Source organism: Vicia villosa, unplaced genomic scaffold (assembly GCF_029867415.1).
Source record: "Vicia villosa cultivar HV-30 ecotype Madison, WI unplaced genomic scaffold, Vvil1.0 ctg.001627F_1_1, whole genome shotgun sequence".
Taxonomy (NCBI): Eukaryota; Viridiplantae; Streptophyta; class Magnoliopsida; order Fabales; family Fabaceae; genus Vicia; species Vicia villosa.
In genome coordinates, this window is record NW_026705678.1 from 356,107 (window position 1) to 376,278 (window position 20,172).

Genomic DNA, 20,172 nt, shown 5'->3' on the forward strand with positions numbered 1-20,172 from the left:
AACACTTTGTTGTGTGACGTTCGGCAGCCAAGGTCGGTTGGCAATGTGTGCTTACATGTTGTTTTCGTTTTAGGCATTCCAGTATGAGGTTCCATGTTCTCATCATGTGTAGTCCAGTGGTATACTCTGCAAATTGCTTTTCTCTATTCTCCTATTTTATCAATGGTTACTTAGTATATAATATGTATATAATAGAATGGTTATGTATATAATAGTGAATATATATAATTTAATTTTTAAAACTTTGTTCACTAATCCGTTTTTGTTGTCCTGTATGTAAATTATAAAGTGGCTTTACCATTTAATAGAAACCAAAAAGCACAATGTAGTGCTATTGATATACTGAGATGCTTCTTGTTTGAAGCTTGAACTTTTACAATGAAAATACATAATTGAAAACAATAGCCTAGTAGAACAAAATGCCCTCTTTCATAGGATGCTAGAATTGGAAATGAAATAGTGACTTGAAACTACTATAGTGTAATATTAATTGGTTGATTAAATTAATAGTTTATTTAATTTCAATGAGTCCATTTGATTGGAAAATACTTGGACTTGGATAAATTATTCGGTTATCGATAAATTACGGTATTTTGAGAATTTGACCGTAATTGAGTTTTGGTTGACTATTTAAGTTGAGAATAATATATTAATATGTTAATGATGTTGTTTTGATAATTAACATTATTTCTAATTGAGTTAGATGATAATTCAAAGTCGATTTGGTTTACTTGATATATTGGCATATTGTGATTATTTTACGAATTGACCGAAAATTATGGTTTTGGTTTGGATGCCTTTATTGCGAATAATGTTGTGATTGCCGATATTATTATTATTATTATTGTGCATTGTTCTGTGGGTAGCCTTATGGTGTGAATCCTAGAGAATTTTGATATTGTATATAAGTTGCTATGAAGTTGATGATCTCGTTGTTAAGTTGTGTTGTGAGCCTTTGGCTAAAGTTGAATGGCGTGATTGTTGATATGCGACCGTTGTTGTGTTGTTGTTATGTCGTTGTTTCGTTGTCGAGTTGTGGCCGTTGTATGTTGTCGCATAGCATAACATAACATAAAGTTGGTCTGGATTGGCAATATTCTAAGTTGGAGCTAATGCTCATTAAAGTTGGCCTGGATTGGCAATGTTCTAAGTTGGAGCTAATGCTCATTAAAGTTGGCCTGAATTGGCACGTTCTAAGTTGAAGGTTGAAGGCTTTGCCTTATGCCTCGGAATTACTGACAATGTTCTAAGTTGGGAGTTTTACTCCAATGGTACCACATGCATATGCACACTTGAGTCGCATTTGAGTCGTTGTCAGTTGTTGTTGGTTGGAGTTGTTGTTTATGCATTGTGATGCTTATATGTTGACTTGTTGAAGATACTTATGTGTTGATATCATGACTATTCATTGATGATGTTATTTGTGTTGCTTATGTTGATGTTGTGTGAAGCGGTGATTCATTTATATTCTTTACCCAATATATAATTTATCTCTCCCTTTTTGTTTGAATGCTGCCTCCACGTGGGTAACGTGCAAGTAATCCAAAAGAGTAGCTGTTTCCGCTTATAGTCGAGTTTGGGGTGTCATTGTTCTGATACGTAGCACTCAGGGGAAATGAACACTTACTTTATTTTGTTATTTTTTTATTGAACCTTATGATGTATCTAAGGAGTTTGTTTGTATTGTTGCTATTTTATGATTCAAAGATGCTATGTCTATTTGGTGAATCATTGTGAATCCGCTGCATGTTGAATCTAAGTTTGGAATAAGCTATGATTACTATGTTTATTCAGAAGTTGAGATTTATGTTATGAAGTATATGTTTATGAGATATGTTCGTTCCAATCCTGAAAGTGTTATGTATTGGTTTAAAAAGCATGACATGTGTATGTTTATGTTGAATGTGTGACATCCTGATTGTGTTGAGAATTTTTATACCCTGATATTTTCCGCATAAATGCTTGGGATAGAATTGGAGTGTTACAGTTAGGACCTCGTTAAGGGTGTTCACGGGCCGATTTGATATGATTTTAAGAGAATCTGATGTCCAAACCGATAAAAAAATATGGATTATTTTGGATTGGATTTTTACATTTTTTGATTAAACCCAAATCGAACCAAACCAAGAAATAACCGTTTGGTTTGTGTTGGATTGATCAGATACGTTAGAAACAAATGTGTAAAAAAATATTTTTTTAAATATCTAATTTACATCAATTAATTTTCCATAACATTTTAAAATTCTTAATTTTTTTCGTTTCTCCATATAGGTTGTGAATGTCACAAATGATATTTCATTTTTTCTTCTTGAAGTTAAATATTTTATGCTAGTTTCCATGATAATTAATAAATTATATGAATTAATATGGTTGGTTCGGGTAGACAGCTTGGGGGTAGAATTTTGGAAATCGGTTGCCCGAACCAATTAACATCGAGTTTCATTGGTTTTGTTCGTTTTTTGTCCGAACTAAAAAAAGTATGACCCAAACACTATGGTTTGGTTTGGATTCCAATTTGATTCGGATTTGTCTGAACCAATGAACACCCCTAGACCTCAATGCGATTTACTATTATACCAACATTTGTTATAAGAACGTCTAACGACCCAAAAGAAGAAGTTTTATCCTCCAAAGAAGTTTCATGCATCTCTTTTGACCTAGAATTGTCATATATGGTAATCTTTGGTCCCATGTGACTATTGTTAAAGATAGGGTGTAGAGAATTAGAGGAGGACCCATATAAGGTTTCCATTTCAGAATCTCTCAAGGAACAATCTTGTCGCTCATTTTGATAAGATAAAACAGGGGATGCTGAAAAGCTTGAATGAGAAGGGTACATTGTTAAAGAAGGTTGGTGAAGCAGGAAGAATGAAAAAAGCGCAAGACCGGCTGCGAATAGAGATCAAAAGATCAACGACCATAATTCCAACCATGGAAACACACCAAGTTCAAATTCACTCAAACACTCTATGAAATGTACCACACCCTAACTCTATGAAATGTCCACACCCTAACTGTTAAGAATAAACGACAAAGCACCTCAATGATAAACCACATAAAATGCACATGTTTCCGAATACTTTCAAAACCGATTCCAAACAATTCAATTTAACTTCACACCAAACTACAATATAAAATAATTGTTATATATATAAAAAATAATGATTATCTATAAAAACAATCGATACTACTCAACACCATCATCCCTTAAAACAATCGTTATCTATAAAAATAAAATTATAAATTATTTTTATTCTGTCAATTACTAAATTTGATTTTTTATTTTGTTTCAAATATAAAAAATGTTTTAATTAAAAAACAAAAAACTATTAAAATGGCCAGATGGCGTAAACTCCATCCCTTAATTTATGTGACAGTGAACAACCTGCCCTTACAGACAAGAAGCGGGCAATCGGAACCGATTCGGTTAGTTATTCTTATTCCTTCGCATCTTTTTTCATTCTCATTTCATCATCACTCAATTCTCACCGAAATCAATCTCATAACTCACCACCACCACTTCTTCTTCTTCCATCATCTCTCAATTCTCACCGAAAACAATATCATCACTAACTACCACCTCTTCATCATCTCGCAATTTCTAATCGCAGTTAGGGATTGCATATCATGGATCGACTTATGTCTTCCGCGCGCCTCATGATTGTTTCGGATCTCGATCACACAATGGTGTTGTTCTTGTTGTTATTGTAATTGTAATTGTTATTGTTGTTCTTAGTGAAATTTGATTTGAATTGTTGATAACTTGATACATGTTTCTTTCTGATTGCAGGTTGATCATCATGACACGGAGAATAGTTCCCTTTTGAGGTTCAATGCGCTTTGGGAATCCGCTTATCGCCATGATTCTCTGCTTGTGTTTTCGACTGGAAGGTCACCTACACTCTACAAACAGTTGAGGAAAGAGAAGCCTATGATTACTCCAGATATAACCATCACGTCTGTGGGAACGGAGATTACTTATGGAAAATCGATGGTTCCCGATGATGGATGGGTTCAGTTTTTGAATAAAAAATGGGATAAGAATATAGTCCTTGAGGAAACAAGCAAGTTTCCTGAACTTACTCCTCAGGTATTATGTGAGTAGGTGATCAATGTGATTTGATTGTTCATTGTTTTCTATGAAACATGATGTAGAAATGCAGGAACTCAACTCACTGTAGCACTTACTATGATTATCTGCTATGAAGCACTGACTCTGACATCGGGACACGGCACAAATAATGCCAAAACACATGACACTGACACCGCCACATATATGATAGTATTTGGAATTCATTTATTCATCTATTATTAAAAGAGTTAAAAATATTCTAATCAATATTAACGTCTTTAATTATTCATTGATAGCATTGCTTCCATAGATGTTTAACCTTTTTAGATTTGTGTGAGATTTATCAAAAAATATATAAGGTGTGTTGAAATAAAGAAACAAATTTTTTTGAAATACGTATCTAAATTGTCCAACACGTGTTGTATGAGTGTCATACGGGTGTCGGACACCGATTCAAAGAGTATCGAAGCAAAGAAAAACTATTTTTTTAAGGGCACTTGTCTGATTTTTCCGACACTTTTCTGAATTTTTTGCCACGTTTCGTATGAGTGTCATACAAGTGTCGGGCCACAATGTGTGTCGGACACCGCGACATGCCTACTCCTAGAGGTGCTCGTGCTTCATAGATTATCTGGTTATTTCACTATTACTTTAAGGTAGCAATGGCAACTTAGAATGGTTTGATTCATATACCGAATGATTGGTAGTGCAGGCAGAAACAGAACAACGTGCACATAAAGTTAGCTTTTATGTAAAGAAAGAAAATGCTAAGCAAGTGACAGAGGCTCTTTCTAAGGTTTTGGAACAGCGCGGGGTAAGCTATAATGCATTAATATTCATTGTTTTCTTAAGAAATGATTTGCTCAATGATTTCGTGCAAATTATCTGTATATATGTTGGATTTTCCGGCCTAAATATTGTTAACATTGTCTAATTTTTGGCCAGTTGGATGTTAAAATAATATATAGTGGAGGAGTTGATTTAGATATATTAGCAAAAGGTGCTGGCAAAGGTCAAGCTCTTGCTTACTTGCTTGAAAAGTTTGAGAAGGAGGGAAAGCTACCTGCTAATACCCTCGTTTGCGGTGATTCCGGAAATGATGCAGAGCTATTCAGCATTCCAGGAGTTTATGGTGTCATGGTTGGTGGTTTAATTTTTTTATCATCATTTTTTCCTTATAAATTAGTCTAAAATTTAGATTATCTTGCATGATGCATCTGTTTTTGTTCACTGTGAAGGTAAACAATGCCCAAGAGGAATTGCTCCAGTGGCACGCAGAAAATGCAAAAAATAACCCTAAGATTCTGCATGCCTCAGAGCGTTGTGCATCTGGGATTATAGAAGCCATAGGTCATTTTAAATTGGGCCCAAACCTGTCACCAAGAGATGTTTCAGACATTGCACAAGAACATAATGTTGAAAATGCACTTCCGAGTCAGGAAATAGTGAACTTTTGCTTGTTAAGTGAAAAGTGGAGGCGTGCAGAAATTGAGAATTCGGAGCTGATTATTGCCAGTCTAAAGGCAGCCACTGTATGATTGATATCCCTTACTTTTACAGATTACCTATTGTGTTTCTATATGCGTTGCCAAACTGTAGGCAAACTACAGGGTATTTAAATTTTAGTACAAAATACTTTTTACTGAATTCGCGTTTTTTTTGCATTGTTTCTATTTTCAAGTTTCATAGACAACCAAGGTATGTGTTTACAAATTGGAAACCGAAAAGAAAAATCTGATATTAGTTATAATTTTATTTTATCTATCTCTCTAGAAGCACTGAATTTGTGCAATTTTTACATGCACTAATTAAGGCGTTAGGTACATTGTTCACTTTGCTTTGTAAGTTTTTTCTGTTACGGACTCTGCAAGTTGTTGATGAATTATATCTTTTCTTGGCATACCCTTCTCTTTTCTAGAATAGCTTCCATCAACAATTATTCAGTTTTAGCACTAGTATGCATGGCTAATTGGCTATTCTGCATTTTGGTACATATTTTTGACATTCATGCTTAACTGTTCAACCATTACAACAATTTGGAATAGACATTTCAATAGTTGACCTGCACTAAAGTTTATTAAAATTTGCATAAAAGCTAAATATTATGTCATTCCAGCCATAATTATTTAGTTTTCCGTCTCATTTTCATGTTTCTTAATCTGAGTGCTTTATCATTCGACTAAATCACTCGGACAGTCGGACACAATCTTTTTTCATTTTCAAGTCTTCATTTAGGAGTCTACTTCTCAAGAAGTGTCTAATTTATTTTTTAATGTGCAGCATCCAACAGGTGTTATTATCCTCCCTTCTGGTGTGGACCATAATATTAGGGAGTATATAAATATTTTAAGAAATGTGTATGGTGACAAACAGGGGAAACAGTTTCGGATATGGGTGGATAATGTATCGGCTACACAGATAAGTCCGGATACATGGATAGTGAAGTGTGATAAATGGGAGTTAGACGGTATGAGTTTCATTTCTTTTTATTGTTTATGTTCATTTCATTTCCTTCTCCTTTATATCTCTCAACAAATCAATCAATTGGATATTTTATCCTCTTGCTATGTCAGAACAGTTTTTGCTGTGCATATCTTGCCTTTACTTACCGATTTTGCCAACTTCCAGGTGAAGACCGCCATGCTTGTGTGGTCACTTCCGTGCTAAGAAAGGTTAGTGTAATGAATAAGTATTTTTATGGAGGGAATAGGCCAATGGATGATATTCAAAATTGTAAGCTTCCGTAAAAAAAAAGTCCCTGGTTTTTGTGAAGTGGCAAAAGCATTTCTGAAATTGAAAAATGTCTGTCAAAATAGTTCTTCTGTAAATTTTTATGGTTAGGGGACTATGACATGGCACATTAACTTAATATTTAGCACCTTCATGTTGATTCTACATCAATGCCATTATACCAGAGACTAATTTGTCGATAGTTAGTTTTTGCACAATAGCAATTACTGGCAAATTTGTTCCTAGGATAACACAAATATCATCGACAAATTAGTCTCTAGTGAGCTAGAATTGACGTGAGATCAATGTGTTATGTGACATATCTGCACATACCCGGTTAGCGTGTCACGTCATTACCTCTAGTGATAGTAATTAATGCTGTCTTTAGTTTTTGCTAAGAAGAATGAAATTTTGGTTTCAGGATTCAGAATGGTTCACATTGATCCATGTGCACCAGACGTGGATGGAACAATCTGGCCAAATTAAATGGACAATGTAGACGATTCCCAGGGCTTATCCAAATTCTGTCTTGTGATCCCTTTTGCAATAAATGTACTGAAATCTATAACAAACTGATTTCTGCATTTGAATATTCTAAAGAGTTTCCATCATGTGAATTTTAAATTTACTGTTAATTTTCTGGTTGCGTAGCTTTGTTGTTTGTTGCGTTATTATTTGGTTTCTATTCCCTTTTCCGCCTAATTTCTGTTGAGAATGATTCATCATTTGCACATACCTGACCGTACATGCACTCATATATCTCATATATTTTTGCATTAGCATTATAAAAAAGCATTCTATTATCATAAAAAAAAATTCTATTATCATAAAAAAGCATTCTAATCCGACACCACCACCACCACTTTGAGTCTCCTATTAATTTTATCATAAAAAAACAACTCTTACCCACATAAAACGTTTGACTTACAAAAAAGCAAAAACAAAATGCCCTGTATCTTCAATCATTCCACAACCACTAAATCATTGTTTCCACATCAACTATATCCAGTTTTACATTAGCAAAAACCATTGGTGAAAAAGATCTATGAGGACCTGTTATTGAAATAGAATGGAAAATAATGTTTTTAAGAGTTAAAACGTCGCCCCGTTCTGTCCACAGAGCAAGAAACCATCTCACCATCCAGATTCATATTAACGATAGGATGCTACCAATTCTGCAGGCTTCTCAAACTCCATATTAGTAGGATTGAAGGCTAATGATTCTTCTAGGCTCTCAGCTTCAAAACTTTCTAATAAAACTCGATCTTGTCTTAACTTCATGAATATAACTTGTCTGAAACATCAAGAGTTGAAATTTGATCCTATGTTGACAAATTTATTTGCAGAAATTCAATTTATCAAACATTTCTTTCTTACATCATTTTTTTTCTTCATGTTATACCATTTGAAAGTGTGGAGCTCTTGATGGATCTAGACACTAAAAGTAATGAAAAACAAAGTAAATAGAAAATGTTTGCATAGCATAGCAATTGACACCTCTTAGAGTTAACACAAGGTTTGCCTGCACTCAGGAATCCATGCAGTCTTGCAAATTAGATCAGTTCAATCAAGATCTGGTAACTTGGATTTTAAGCTCATGAAGTCCAAACTAAAAAGTAAAATCAAAATCATTACGCCATGAGCCTTTTGATCAGTAGCGGATGATTCAGATTGCTTGATTTCAAATATCCCGCAAATACACTGTTTCACCAAACGATATTATTATCACCATTCGATGGACTAATTGTGTCCACATTTCTAGTAGATGAAGGGGAAGAATTCACATTAGTGGTTTCACACGATACACTTGTAGGCCCAATGTTATATAGTTATGCAGTTTGATCGATACACGATACATTAGTGGTTTCACACGATACACTTGTAAATGTTATATAGTTATGCAGTTTGATCGAAATGTATCTCAACTTAAATTTGTGTTGCTGTAAGATAGAAATGACAGCTACTTAGCTGGTTCCATAACTTTTTTCTCTAGACAAAGGAGGCTTGCAATTGCAAACCTTGTAAAGGAGGGAGGCTTGCAAACCTTGTAATTTCTAGTTGATCCCATTATCTTTTCCTGTAGCAACCGAGAGAAGGTCTGTAGAATAAAACGAGTCATACTCATAAAACAGGAAAAAAGGGCCCAACCGGGTTCGAACCGGTGACCTCTTGATCTGCAGTCAAATGCTCTACCACTGAGCTATGGACCCTTTGTGTTCTTTCTCCGCTTGTTATATTTTTATATAATTAAATCTTATATAATTTGCAGAGTTATTATTTTCTCATGCATTCTTTCACATCTTGTGTAATTTTTTATTAGTGTAAGGATTATATCCGTTTCATTGCTTAATTTTTAATCAATATAATTATTGCTAGTAGAATTAATCAGGGCATAGTATCTCGTAATTGCAATTTACATGCTAATTAATGACTAACAATGCATACACATCATCATTCATTATTGTTTAATAATTATCTATTATCATACACATCTACCTTATTTTTCAATAAAAAAATAAAAATTTGAAAATCATGTGTCATTAACATCATATGGGTTCGAGGCTTCCCACTATATAAAACGGTGGCAATAGAATAAGTTAAAACAAATCTCTTATTGGTAACATTTTAAAACAAATCTCTTATTGGTAACATTTTGCACCATCTCACCATGTCTTTACAATTTCCACATTTCATGAGAAGTAGTGTGTTATGGCTGCCATTGATAGGAAGCTAATCCTATCAACACTATAAAACTAGGGTTTTCTAACTAAAAGGGGAAGAACACTACAAAGTAAAGGAAATTAAAATTAAAGATAACTTGATTTCTTTGATTGATTTTAAATGTCTCTATGAGACTACAATATATACTACTCTTAATGGATATTAAACCTAAAAGCCCAACAACTATTAAAGGCCCAAATACAACTAGAATCCATTAACAACATTAATAAATAATAACTATTATACCCTTCTATCATTGCCGACGGGTTCACTTGAACCTTGTCCTCAAGGTTCTAAAATTACTCCGGATCCCATTGCTTAAATGGAACAACCATAACAAATAAAATCCAACCACTAATGTTTGATCCATAATGTGTATCAAGTAGTAGTACACTAGGATGAGAGGAACGTATCATTGCTAGTTCCTTGGCATTTGGAAATCTGAAGACCACATCAGCACACCAATTGTAAAAAATAACAAGTTCCTTAATTTTCTTAGCTGAGCTTGCATAAGCGTCAAAGACCTTCACACAATCGGTATACTCCATGACAAAGAATTTGTCAAGCAACACAGCCACAACAGAATTCCCCTGAGAAAAATAAACATGAGTGACATTTATCCCGACGTCAGGTATTTGGACAAAAACACTACCACTGGCAGCTTTTTGAACCTGTGTAAAGATATCTTTTGAAACTTCAAAATGACCTTTTTTCGCAAAAACAACTGCAGCACCATTAGCATCATATAAATTCGGAGAATGTTGAATCATAAATCTGGTAAAAAGTTCCTCGGCCTTTTCTAAATGAGTAGCTTTTAGCTTTGGATTTCTCTTTTCATTGCGAATTGCAGCAAAGTGTTTCCAGTTTCCTAAATACAATGTAGCATATGAATCCTTCCAATCGTCAACCTCAAGCACACGTAAATACGACTCCTCTGTATAACAATCTTGACCATGATAGCAAGTCACAAAGAAATCAGTTTTACCAATAGGAATAACCTTGCAAGCAGCCACTGAATTGACTTCCAGCAGCAACATTAAAACATTATCATTCTCTTGTCGGCAAGCCTCGTGAATTGGAGTATCCGTGTTTTTATTCTCAACAGAAAACAAGTCGTGCTTATCTCCGACATAAATGAAATGTGAGCCACTTTTGAGAATTATTGTTGTGGCTATGAGTGTAGCTTTCGGTGGTCCTGTGTCATATGGATCGGTGTTAGGGATGAACGCATTCAACACAGTGCTGGCCCATACATGATACTTGATGCTTTTGTGAATGTCATCCTCACTATAAGACTTGATGACAAAAAATTTAGCATCAGTGTATTCTTCTGGAAAATCAGACTTGTATTGCTCACAGTCTGGAATATTAGAAGTCTTCTCTTCATCAGCACTAACTGGCAAATTCCACCCTCTCACAGCAAGAACAAGCAGTGCAATAACCTTTTGGTTCTTACCACCCTTGGCCCAAGGTGTACCAACATTGAAAAGAGTTGGAGAAGCATGAGTAAACCATCTCTGAGACATCAAATGATAAGTCTTAACATCAGATTTAATATCATGCTTGTGAATTCCAACAGAAACCCTCATTATCATATGTTGAGGCCTTTCAAAAACAGTCCCATCAACTTTCAACAGAGAAGACATGTCAAGGTTCTTGAATCCAAAGTAATCATAGTAAAAAACCCTGTCATAAATTATCTCATTGTCCAATCGAATCGCATTTTCAATGATTATTTCATAGACATCACTAGCAATCAACGTTTCAGAAAACGAATCCTTAGTGTGCTTATGCAGATTCGAAACAGCAGTCTTAGCAGCCAAAGAAGCATAATCGGGATGGTTAGGCGTCATGCCTACGGCAGTTTCTGCGGCCAATTCATCGAGTTGACTAGTAGTCACACCTCTATAAACACCAGCACAAACCTTCCGAGAGGCCAAAACAGGGTCGCAATGCTCGGTGCTTAAGCCGTAACTGAGTTTCTTCAAGTGCGCCGTAATCTTATCGAAATGAACAGTCTCTTGATGTCGGTGTCTCTTAACGACATACATCTTGTATTGATTTGAGAAATTTTGGTTGGGGAATTTGGTCGAACAGTGTTGGTGCAAGAGTGAAGAGATAGGTGTGAGAGAAATGGAAGCAAGTGTTGTTGTGTATTTATGACTAATTGATGAAGGTAAATTGATAGGGGAAGAGGAAGGTAGAGGGTTTTCAGAAACCCTAGATGCTTGATTCAAATCTGTCAGTTTTTGTTCCATGATGGGAGAAGGAGGCGATGGTTCGAAAACGTAAGTTGAAGAATTGTTAACACCCACTTCGAATTTCTTGTTCGTCACTGGCTTAATAATCGGTTGTTTTAGTAGCTGTTTATCTTCGTCCATAACTAGGGTTTCAACGTCCTCGCTATAAACTTCTTCAGCGGTTGGGTAGTACTTTTTGCCCTCGGCTAAGAGCATGTCTGCATCGACGGAGGCGCCGGTTGTCAGCCATCCGTTTGAGGGACCTTCACCGTCGGACTCGGCGGCTCTGTTAGACTCTTCGGGTTTGTCACGGTCGGATTCTTCTTCCCAGCCGGAGTCTTGGTCGGACTCGATTTTGGGGTCGATGTAGTTACCGTACTCGTCGTATAAGCTGTCATCCATGGTGAAAAGTGGGAATGGATTGAGAGGGATGGAGTGTGAGTAGCACCGGAGAAGAGGTTTTGAGCGGAGAAGGGTGTTTTTGAGAGGTTTTGTTTTTTTTAATCTTTTCTTAAAACAAAGCTGGGAAACTTGCAATTTCTTTTGATATTTATGATTAATTGAGGAAGAGGTTTTTGTTGGTTGGGGTTGCTGATGATGAATATAGTAGTAGTATGGATAATGAGATGATGGATAGGATAAATATGGGTTATGATTAGGTGGATGGGGTGAATATCCATGATTGAGATAGAATTTTGGTGATGAAGATCCATGAGTGTAGTAAGGTGTAAAGAGTTCCCATGGAAATGATGGAAAGGATGGTGTGGTAGGAGTGGTGTTTATGGTGGAGTAGTATGGAAATGAAGGTGAGTGAGAAGAATAATCCATTGTAGGGTTTTGGTGTTCAAGAATGAAAGCACCAATTGATAGGAAGCTAATCCTATCAACACTATAAAACTAGGGTTTTCTAACTAAAAGGGGAAGAACACTACAAAGTAAAGGAAATTAAAATTAAAGATAACTTGATTTCTTTGATTGATTTTAAATGTCTCTATGAGACTACAATATATACTACTCTTAATGGATATTAAACCTAAAAGCCCAACAACTATTAAAGGCCCAAATACAACTAAAATCCATTAACAACATTAATAAATAATAACTATTATACCCTTCTATCAGCCATCATCATTACTGAAAGTGCAATCATGGTTGGCAATAATGAAAAAATATCAATGTCTGATCCTATTACTATTAAAGTAAAGGACATTATTTTATTGATTTTCTCATCCTACAAATTATATAAGTATTCATAATATAAATATTTTTACATCAATGAAGTAAGAATTATTTGAATAAATGGTTTATGTTGGTACAAATTTTTGTCTTAAGCCTTGTCAGCTTTGACTTCTTTGAACTCTGTATACTGAGAGTTTTATTTTTATCTAGTCTTGCAAGCAAAATTAAAGAATCCAGCTGTGGTATTTGCATGTTTAATAATGCCACCATGAAGAAGAGTTCTTAAATGAAGATCAACACCAATAGAAAGAGAATTTCAACCATTTTCTTGCTTGGTCTTGTCATGATACTTGGTGTTGTCATGAAAGATTCAAGTTAGCAATCTAATAACATAAAGCTAGTTATCAAAGTATATTTCAAAAAGCCCAAACATTTGAGGATGAATATAAGCGAAACCTTCGTAAGGACCAAGTCGCCATAGTTCCATCTCGATTTTCCGTCCCCGTTCACACGCGACCTCCATCAATCGAACTTGTGCTCTTGCATTTTGTCTTAGATCCTATTCCCGTAGGCAAAATCGAAAGAAAAAATTAAAACAATAGAATATGATAAAGAGAGGGAAATTCAGAGAAGACAAAGAGATTAAGAGAGGAGAACAGGAAGAGAAAATGAAGATGAAAAGCATATTTTTATCTCCTTTTGGAGGATCACATGATTCACACCCATCCATTTCCTTATTTCAATTAATATGTATACAAATTCTCTATTCATATTGTTCATGGCCATAATTTTCACATATCACTGCCAATAAAACATATGTAATTTGGTAAACATGATTTTAAAAGAAACTAAAAAAATAACATATTAAAGCCATGTACACCCTTGAATCCTCTTTCCATTTATCTTATCTTTAGTCTTCTTAACTAACTTTTTAGTTGAGACAAATCCAATTTTTAATATTAGTTAAAACAACATTAACAATAAAATTGTAAATATATGTTTAAAAAATCTTGCAGATGATGCAATCAATCTAGTTCTTTTACTAAATGTGCTTTTTTAAACTCAGCCTTTCCTTCTTCAACTCAGCATTTGCTACAGACTCACAAATGCATCCTTAATACGCAAGTGATATAACCAACAAATAGGAAACAAAACAAATTTTCAGCAAAAGAGATCTAAATGAACTCAAAAAGATGAACAATTTAATAAACCTAAAAAAAAGAAACTCAACATTCAAAATCGAGAAGATGGAAAAACAAAAAATACCATAACACACACCTGTTGGCCCTCTTTCTTCTTCATCAATTTTCGGAGAAGGAGGGGCGGTGGTTGTAACGCCAGAATTTAATTAATTATTTAATTAAATTATATAAGAAATTATTTATTGGAATTGGTCGAAGTCGAGAATTATTGGGATTATAATAAGAGGCAGTACTGGATTAATATGTCGTTTGAGCGGTTAAGTTGATAGTTGAGTAATAGTCGGTTTAATCGGAGAAATAATATTATAAATAATATTATTATATTGGACTGCTATTTGATTAAAAATTGAATTTAGTGGTGGTGTGAGAAATAATATTGGAGGTGTTAATTAGTTGGCCCAATATGGCGTTATGGAATAATAAGTATTTTGTTATGGTTAGGTTGGAGTTATATACAAAGAAGCATAAGGTCAAACTGAAAGGTTTTTTTGTGTGGCTATACATGAGGAGAAAAGAAAGGAGGAACAAGGGCTTTGGAGGTTAGCCGCTGGAAGAGGAATTTCATATCGGAAAGCCAAGTCAAAAATCGGAAAATTATGGAGAGACCGCCAATCTAAGGTAAGGGCGGGGTTCAATCTCTATATCCAGGTTTATGATAAATTGTATGTGGGATTAGGGTGTATGAATTCTATCATGAATTGATTGTTGTGCCTGTGTTGCGTTGAATTGATGAGATCAATTTGTCGCTGCGTTGATTTTGTTGATGTGTTGATTTCTGTTACCACGTTGATTTTTAGTATGAGTGGCAGTTATTTGTTGTTAATAAATCTGTGTAAAGCGAGGTTGTGTTGGCCTGTACGTAAAGAAAATTGAATCGATGCTAGAAAAGAAATAAAATGCATTGAAGGAAAAATATGGTGGACCCCGATGGAAGCCCTGCGAACGGCAGGGATGGCGATGAAGGACATGTGCTGATAGACACATGTATTTGGAGAGAGGGCTGCTGTTCGGCACCCTTGGCTAGGGAGTATTTTTTTGTGATTTTCTTTGCTTGTCCCAGCCCCACGTGTTGTCGGTTCCATGCCTTTCCTTGTATGTTTGTAATTGATCAGGTGATGGCATGTGGTAAGTAGAAATCCATAAGATAATAAATTGTAACATGACAATTATATTAAGTACAACACCTACGTCTATCAGTGTAAACAACAGAGAATTGATACCAGTAAAATAGCAGAAAGATGATACTAGAATTATTGCAGAAAATTCAAGTTGACAGGTAGTTGATGAAATTAGTAGCAGTATAATACAGGTGCAGTGTTAATGAAAGAACAGGGTGGCATATTTTTAAATAGCATTATTTTATGAAATAGAGACTACTAATGTTGGTGAAGAATCTAGCAGAAGAATTTATGAAGTATCAGTGGACGTAGTATAACAGTAGCTGGCAATAAATTAATCGGCGGAGGGATATTAAGTATACATCGGTAGGAAATAAATACAAGTCGATGAAATTAGTAAATTTAGTAGTTTAACCGGTAAGTTTGTTTAACCGAAATTAGTTGCAATTTTGTTGAATAATTCATAAATGGTTGTAGTTGTTGTTGGTTGGTTGATGCATTAGAATTGTGTCGAGAATGATGAATATAGTCGGTGGTTTAATAATAGAAAGAATTAAGTAGTTGATTGAATTAAGTAATTTAGTAAGTAAAGCTTAATAATGATATAGTAGTGGTAAATAAGATGTGTTAGGCGTAGATTCGTAACTGTTAAGTTTTGTAGTAATTATCGTTGTTGGTTGCGTGTATTGTTAATAATTGCGAGGTTGCAGTTGATAAACTGTTATTGTTGTTGAATAAGTTGTTATTATTGAGTTGTTGCTATTATAAATTATTGTTGATATGTTGATGAAGTTGTAGGCTTATGGCCAATGTTGAATGAGTTGAATCGTCCCGATTTATGGACATGTTTGAGTTGTAGGTCGAATGACCAGTGTTGATTTAACTTGATGCAATTGATGCATGTTTAAGTTGTTGTTGTTTTTGTATGTTGACGTTGTTGTCGCATTGTTGTGTATTTGTTGTTGAAGTTGAGGTTGCATGACATACATTGCATGATTAAGTTGGCCTTGATGGCTCCACGTTGAAAGTTGAAGGCTTATGCCTTGGCCTTGATGGGACCATGTTGAAGGCTTATGCCTTGTTAATGCCTCGATAAATTGGCATATGTTTAAGTTGAGAGTTCTGCTCCAAATGGTACCACATGCATTTGCATAGTTGAGTCGCGTGTTAAAGTTGTTGTTATTATTTGTTGTTTATTGATTGTTGTTATGTTGTTGTTGTTATAAGTTGTTGTTGCTATAAGTTGTTATTGTTGTGAGATGTTGTTGTTATAAGCTATTGTTGCTATAAGTTGTTATTGTTGTGAGCTGTTGTTGTTATAAGTTATTGTTGCTATAAGTTGTTGTTGTTATAAATTGTTGTTGACTTGTTGTTATAAGTTGTTGTTATAAGTTCACTACTACAAATTGAATCTATAATAGCATTAAATTAATAGCGCTTTTTGGTCAAGCGCTATAAAAAATTTCACTCAGATACTTATGTTATACCCCAAAATTTGAAAGGCAAGACACTTTGGCCTATTGTGCACACCTACCCAATGGTTGTGAGAATCTGAAAATAGGAATTCAAAAGTGGATGGATCGCCGTATCATTATGTTTGAAAGGCTCCCTTCTATGGACGATTTATGCGAAGTTTTTGCAAATGGGATGTGAATAGAGGACGTCTCAGTGGTTTCTAACATACCATTGAAAATCCCTACCAAAACTCCTTTCAAAATTTCTGCTGCACCCAAAGTGGCATCGGTAATCATCACCAGTCCAACTCCATTTCCATACTCCTCAGACAAAGCTGTCCCGTGGAGTTATGACACTAATGTTTATGTCCATGGAGTTAAACAAGACACCTTGACTGAAGAGGCCATGAATTTTACTACTCCAACTGTTGATAATATTGTGGGTACTAGTAAGATTACGAGAAGTGGAAGGATATTTTCACCAGAAATTTCTCCAAATGTTGCTACTAATCCAGTCCAAGTACCAGTTCATAATCAAGATATCAATGCTCGAGGCAAGGAGCCACTAGTTGAACCAGTTCACGTACCGGTGGAAGTCACTGTTGAAGATCCATCGAGGCAAGAAATGGAGGAAATATTGAAAATCATCTGCAAAAGTGATTACAATATTGTCGAACAATTGGGGCACACTGCTTCAAAAATCTCAATGCTGTCTCTGCTAAAGTATTCAGAGGCTCATGCCAAGGCCCTGATGAAGTTCCTGAAAGCTGCACATGTACCACAGGGGATTTCAGTCGATCAATTCGAAAATTGTGTTGCCAGTCTAACAGTGAATAACGGTCTCGGTTTCTCTGATGCTGATTTAACCCCTGCTGGGAAAAAATCACAATAAAGCCCTGCACATCTCTATTGAATGTAACGGCACTACTCTTTCTCATGTGCTGGTAGACAACGGTTCCTCTTTGAACGTGTTACCAAAAGCAGTACTGGAAAAACTTGACTTCGAAGGAGTTGAGTTACAACCAAGCGATGTTGTGGTAAGAGCCTTTGACGGGTCAACAAGAACAGTGTACGGAAAAGTGAAGCTCCCAATCAGAATGGGCTCTCAGATCTTTGATTCTACCTTTTATGTAATGGAAATTCACCCAGCATATTCTTGTTTACTAGGACGCCCTTGGATACATGGGGCAAATGCTGTAACTTCTACCCTGCATCAGAAGTTAAAGTATCCGGTAAAAGGTAAGGTCGTCACAGTTTATGGCGAAGAAGAGTATATGGTTAGCCACCTGAGCAACTCCAAGTATGTTGAGATGGATGGAGAATTCATCGAAACTCCCTGCCAATTGTTTGAGGTGGTCCCTCCAGATGTCTCTACTGCCAAACATATCTCTGCTACTCCTGCTACAAAAGTAACTCCAACTATGGCTTCTCTCAAAGATGCCAAAGCTGTGATCGAAGAAGGTGGTTGCACAGTATGGGGGCAACTCTTTGATGTGCCTTACAAGTTCGATAAGCTAGGTCTGGGCTATGCTGATGGAACTCAAAAGAACGATCAAAGTCCTCGTTCTGAAGGATTAATGTCACATTTTATCAGCCAAGGAGTGAATGCTATTGAAGACGATGGAGTGATCTTGAACCATATTATTCAGCAATATCCAAATGAAATTACACCTGTTTCCGAGGAAGTTTGGGATACTTTGGGAGAACCAAGCGGCATGTATGATTTTCTAGTAAAGTACACTCCACCTCAGAGTTCTTTTATTGCCATAGTTTGAAGATTGCAAAAGTTTCACAAGTTCCATTACTGAGCAATACCAAAGTCCACCTAGTCCAAAAGAAGTTTGGGATACTTTGGGAGAACCAAGTGGCAAGTATGACTTTATGGTGAAGTATTCCGCTCCCCTGAGCTCGCGGATCGCTATTGAAGACATCACCCTAACTAGATGGGACAACCATTTCGAAGACAATATGACATTCACAAGCCCTGACGCTCCTGAAGAAGTCTGGGAAACACCAAATAATGAGAATGATTTTCTGATGCAGTACGCTGCTCCCCAGAATGCACAAGTCTCCCTCAAAGACATCATTCCAACTGGATGGGACGATCTTATCGGGTATCTCGCTCAGCCAACAGAGGTATCTCAGCCTGGGCTCTCATATCCAGCAGAGTATCTTGCTCATCCTGAAGGATCAACAACTCATTTCCCCACCAAAGAAGTCAATGCTGTGGAAGACGAAGAAGACAGCTGCAACTGGAGCAGCTGGGTATTCCCTACTCACAACAATGGATTGAACAACTGGGAAGCTGAGGACGTGATCTCCTTTGATCAGGAATTCACATTCACTCTGGATCCTGTTGATAACGATTCTGCTATTGCCAGTCATGACTTTGAAAATCCGATCTACCAAACTGAGGACGAAAGTGAGGAAGATTGTGAAGTACCAAGGGAACTTGCAAGGCTATTAGAACAAGAAGAAAAGACTATACAGCCGCATGAAGAACCAATTGAAGTTATCAACTTGGGCAGTGACGAAGAAAAGAAAGAAGTCAAGATAGGGGCTGATCTAGAAGACAGTGTCAAGCAAAGACTGATTCAAATGTTACAAGACTACCTTGAGATATTCGCTTGGTCCTATGAAGATATGCCTGGCCTTGACACGGATATTGTGGTTCATCGCCTGCCAATCAAAGAAGGTAGCACTCCAGTTAAGCAGAAGCTGCGAAGAAGTAGGCCCGATATGTCCAAAAAGATCAAAGACGAGGTTGAAAAGCAATTCAATGCTGGCTTTCTAAAAGTTGTGAGTTATCCTCCATGGATAGCTAACATCGTGCCTGTGCCTAAAAAAGACGGGAAAGTCAGAATGTGTGTAGACTACAGAGATTTGAATCGGGCAAGCCCCAAAGATGATTTCCCTTTACCTCACATCGATGTACTGGTTGACAATACTGCACAATGCAATATATTTTCCTTTCTGGATGGATTCTCAGGTTACAATCAAATCAAGATGGCGCCCGAAGACATGGAAAAAACAACCTTTACAACACCATGGGGAACCTTTTGTTATAAAGTGATGCACTTTGGTTTAAAGAATGCAGGAGCAACATATCAGCGTGCAATGGTAGCTCTGTTCCATGATATAATTCATCAAGAAATAGAGGTTTATGTCGATGATATGATTGCAAAGTCCAACACTGAAGAAGAACATCTGGGTCATCTGCACAAGCTGTTTGACAGACTCAAGAAGTACAGGTTGCGACTGAATCCGAACAAGTGTACCTTTGGAGTAAGGTCCGGTAAACTCTTAGGTTTCATCGTCAGCAGCAAAGGTATCGAAGTTGATCCTGCCAAGGTCAAAGCCATTCAAGAAATGCCCATACCCCGTACCGAGAAACAAGTCATAGGATTCTTGGGACGTCTGAACTACATCGCCAGATTTATTGCCCATATGACTACT

At 36.1% G+C, this 20,172-nt stretch overlaps 1 protein-coding gene and 1 non-coding gene across 3 annotated transcripts; one reads left to right on the forward strand and one right to left on the reverse strand.

The window, feature by feature from the left end:
- The first annotated feature begins 3,358 nt into the window (after nt 1-3,358).
- LOC131636082 (probable sucrose-phosphatase 2) lies at nt 3,359-7,452 on the forward strand. Of its 2 annotated transcripts, XM_058906729.1 has the most exons (9): nt 3,359-3,426; nt 3,612-3,687; nt 3,791-4,090; nt 4,785-4,886; nt 5,018-5,212; nt 5,311-5,604; nt 6,353-6,539; nt 6,701-6,744; nt 7,224-7,452. In XM_058906729.1, exons 2-9 carry the CDS (start codon nt 3,628-3,630, stop codon nt 7,299-7,301), a joined length of 1,260 nt encoding a protein of 419 aa, XP_058762712.1. In that variant the 5' UTR covers nt 3,359-3,426; nt 3,612-3,627; the 3' UTR covers nt 7,302-7,452. The 2 variants fall into 2 exon arrangements, with proteins under 2 accessions (XP_058762712.1, XP_058762711.1); XM_058906728.1 differs by lacking the exon at nt 3,359-3,426 and having other exon boundaries at nt 3,440-3,687.
- Nucleotides 7,453-8,940: 1,488 nt separating this feature from the next.
- On the reverse strand, nt 8,941-9,012 carry TRNAC-GCA (transfer RNA cysteine (anticodon GCA)). Its single transcript has one exon. It is a non-coding gene; the product is annotated as a tRNA-Cys (tRNA).
- Nucleotides 9,013-20,172: the final 11,160 nt, after the last annotated feature.

What these genes read in the sequence shown, in the direction of transcription:
- LOC131636082 (XM_058906729.1), top strand. Translation starts at nt 3,628, where the DNA reads ATGGATCGACTTATGTCTTCCGCGCGCCTCATGATTGTTTCGGATCTC. An exon ending in TTCCTGAACTTACTCCTCAG is followed by an intron (nt 4,091 to 4,784) that starts GTATTATGTGAG and finishes TTGGTAGTGCAG; the next exon opens with GCAGAAACAGAACAACGTGC. An exon ending in CAGGAGTTTATGGTGTCATG is followed by an intron (nt 5,213 to 5,310) that starts GTTGGTGGTTTA and finishes TTCACTGTGAAG; the next exon opens with GTAAACAATGCCCAAGAGGA.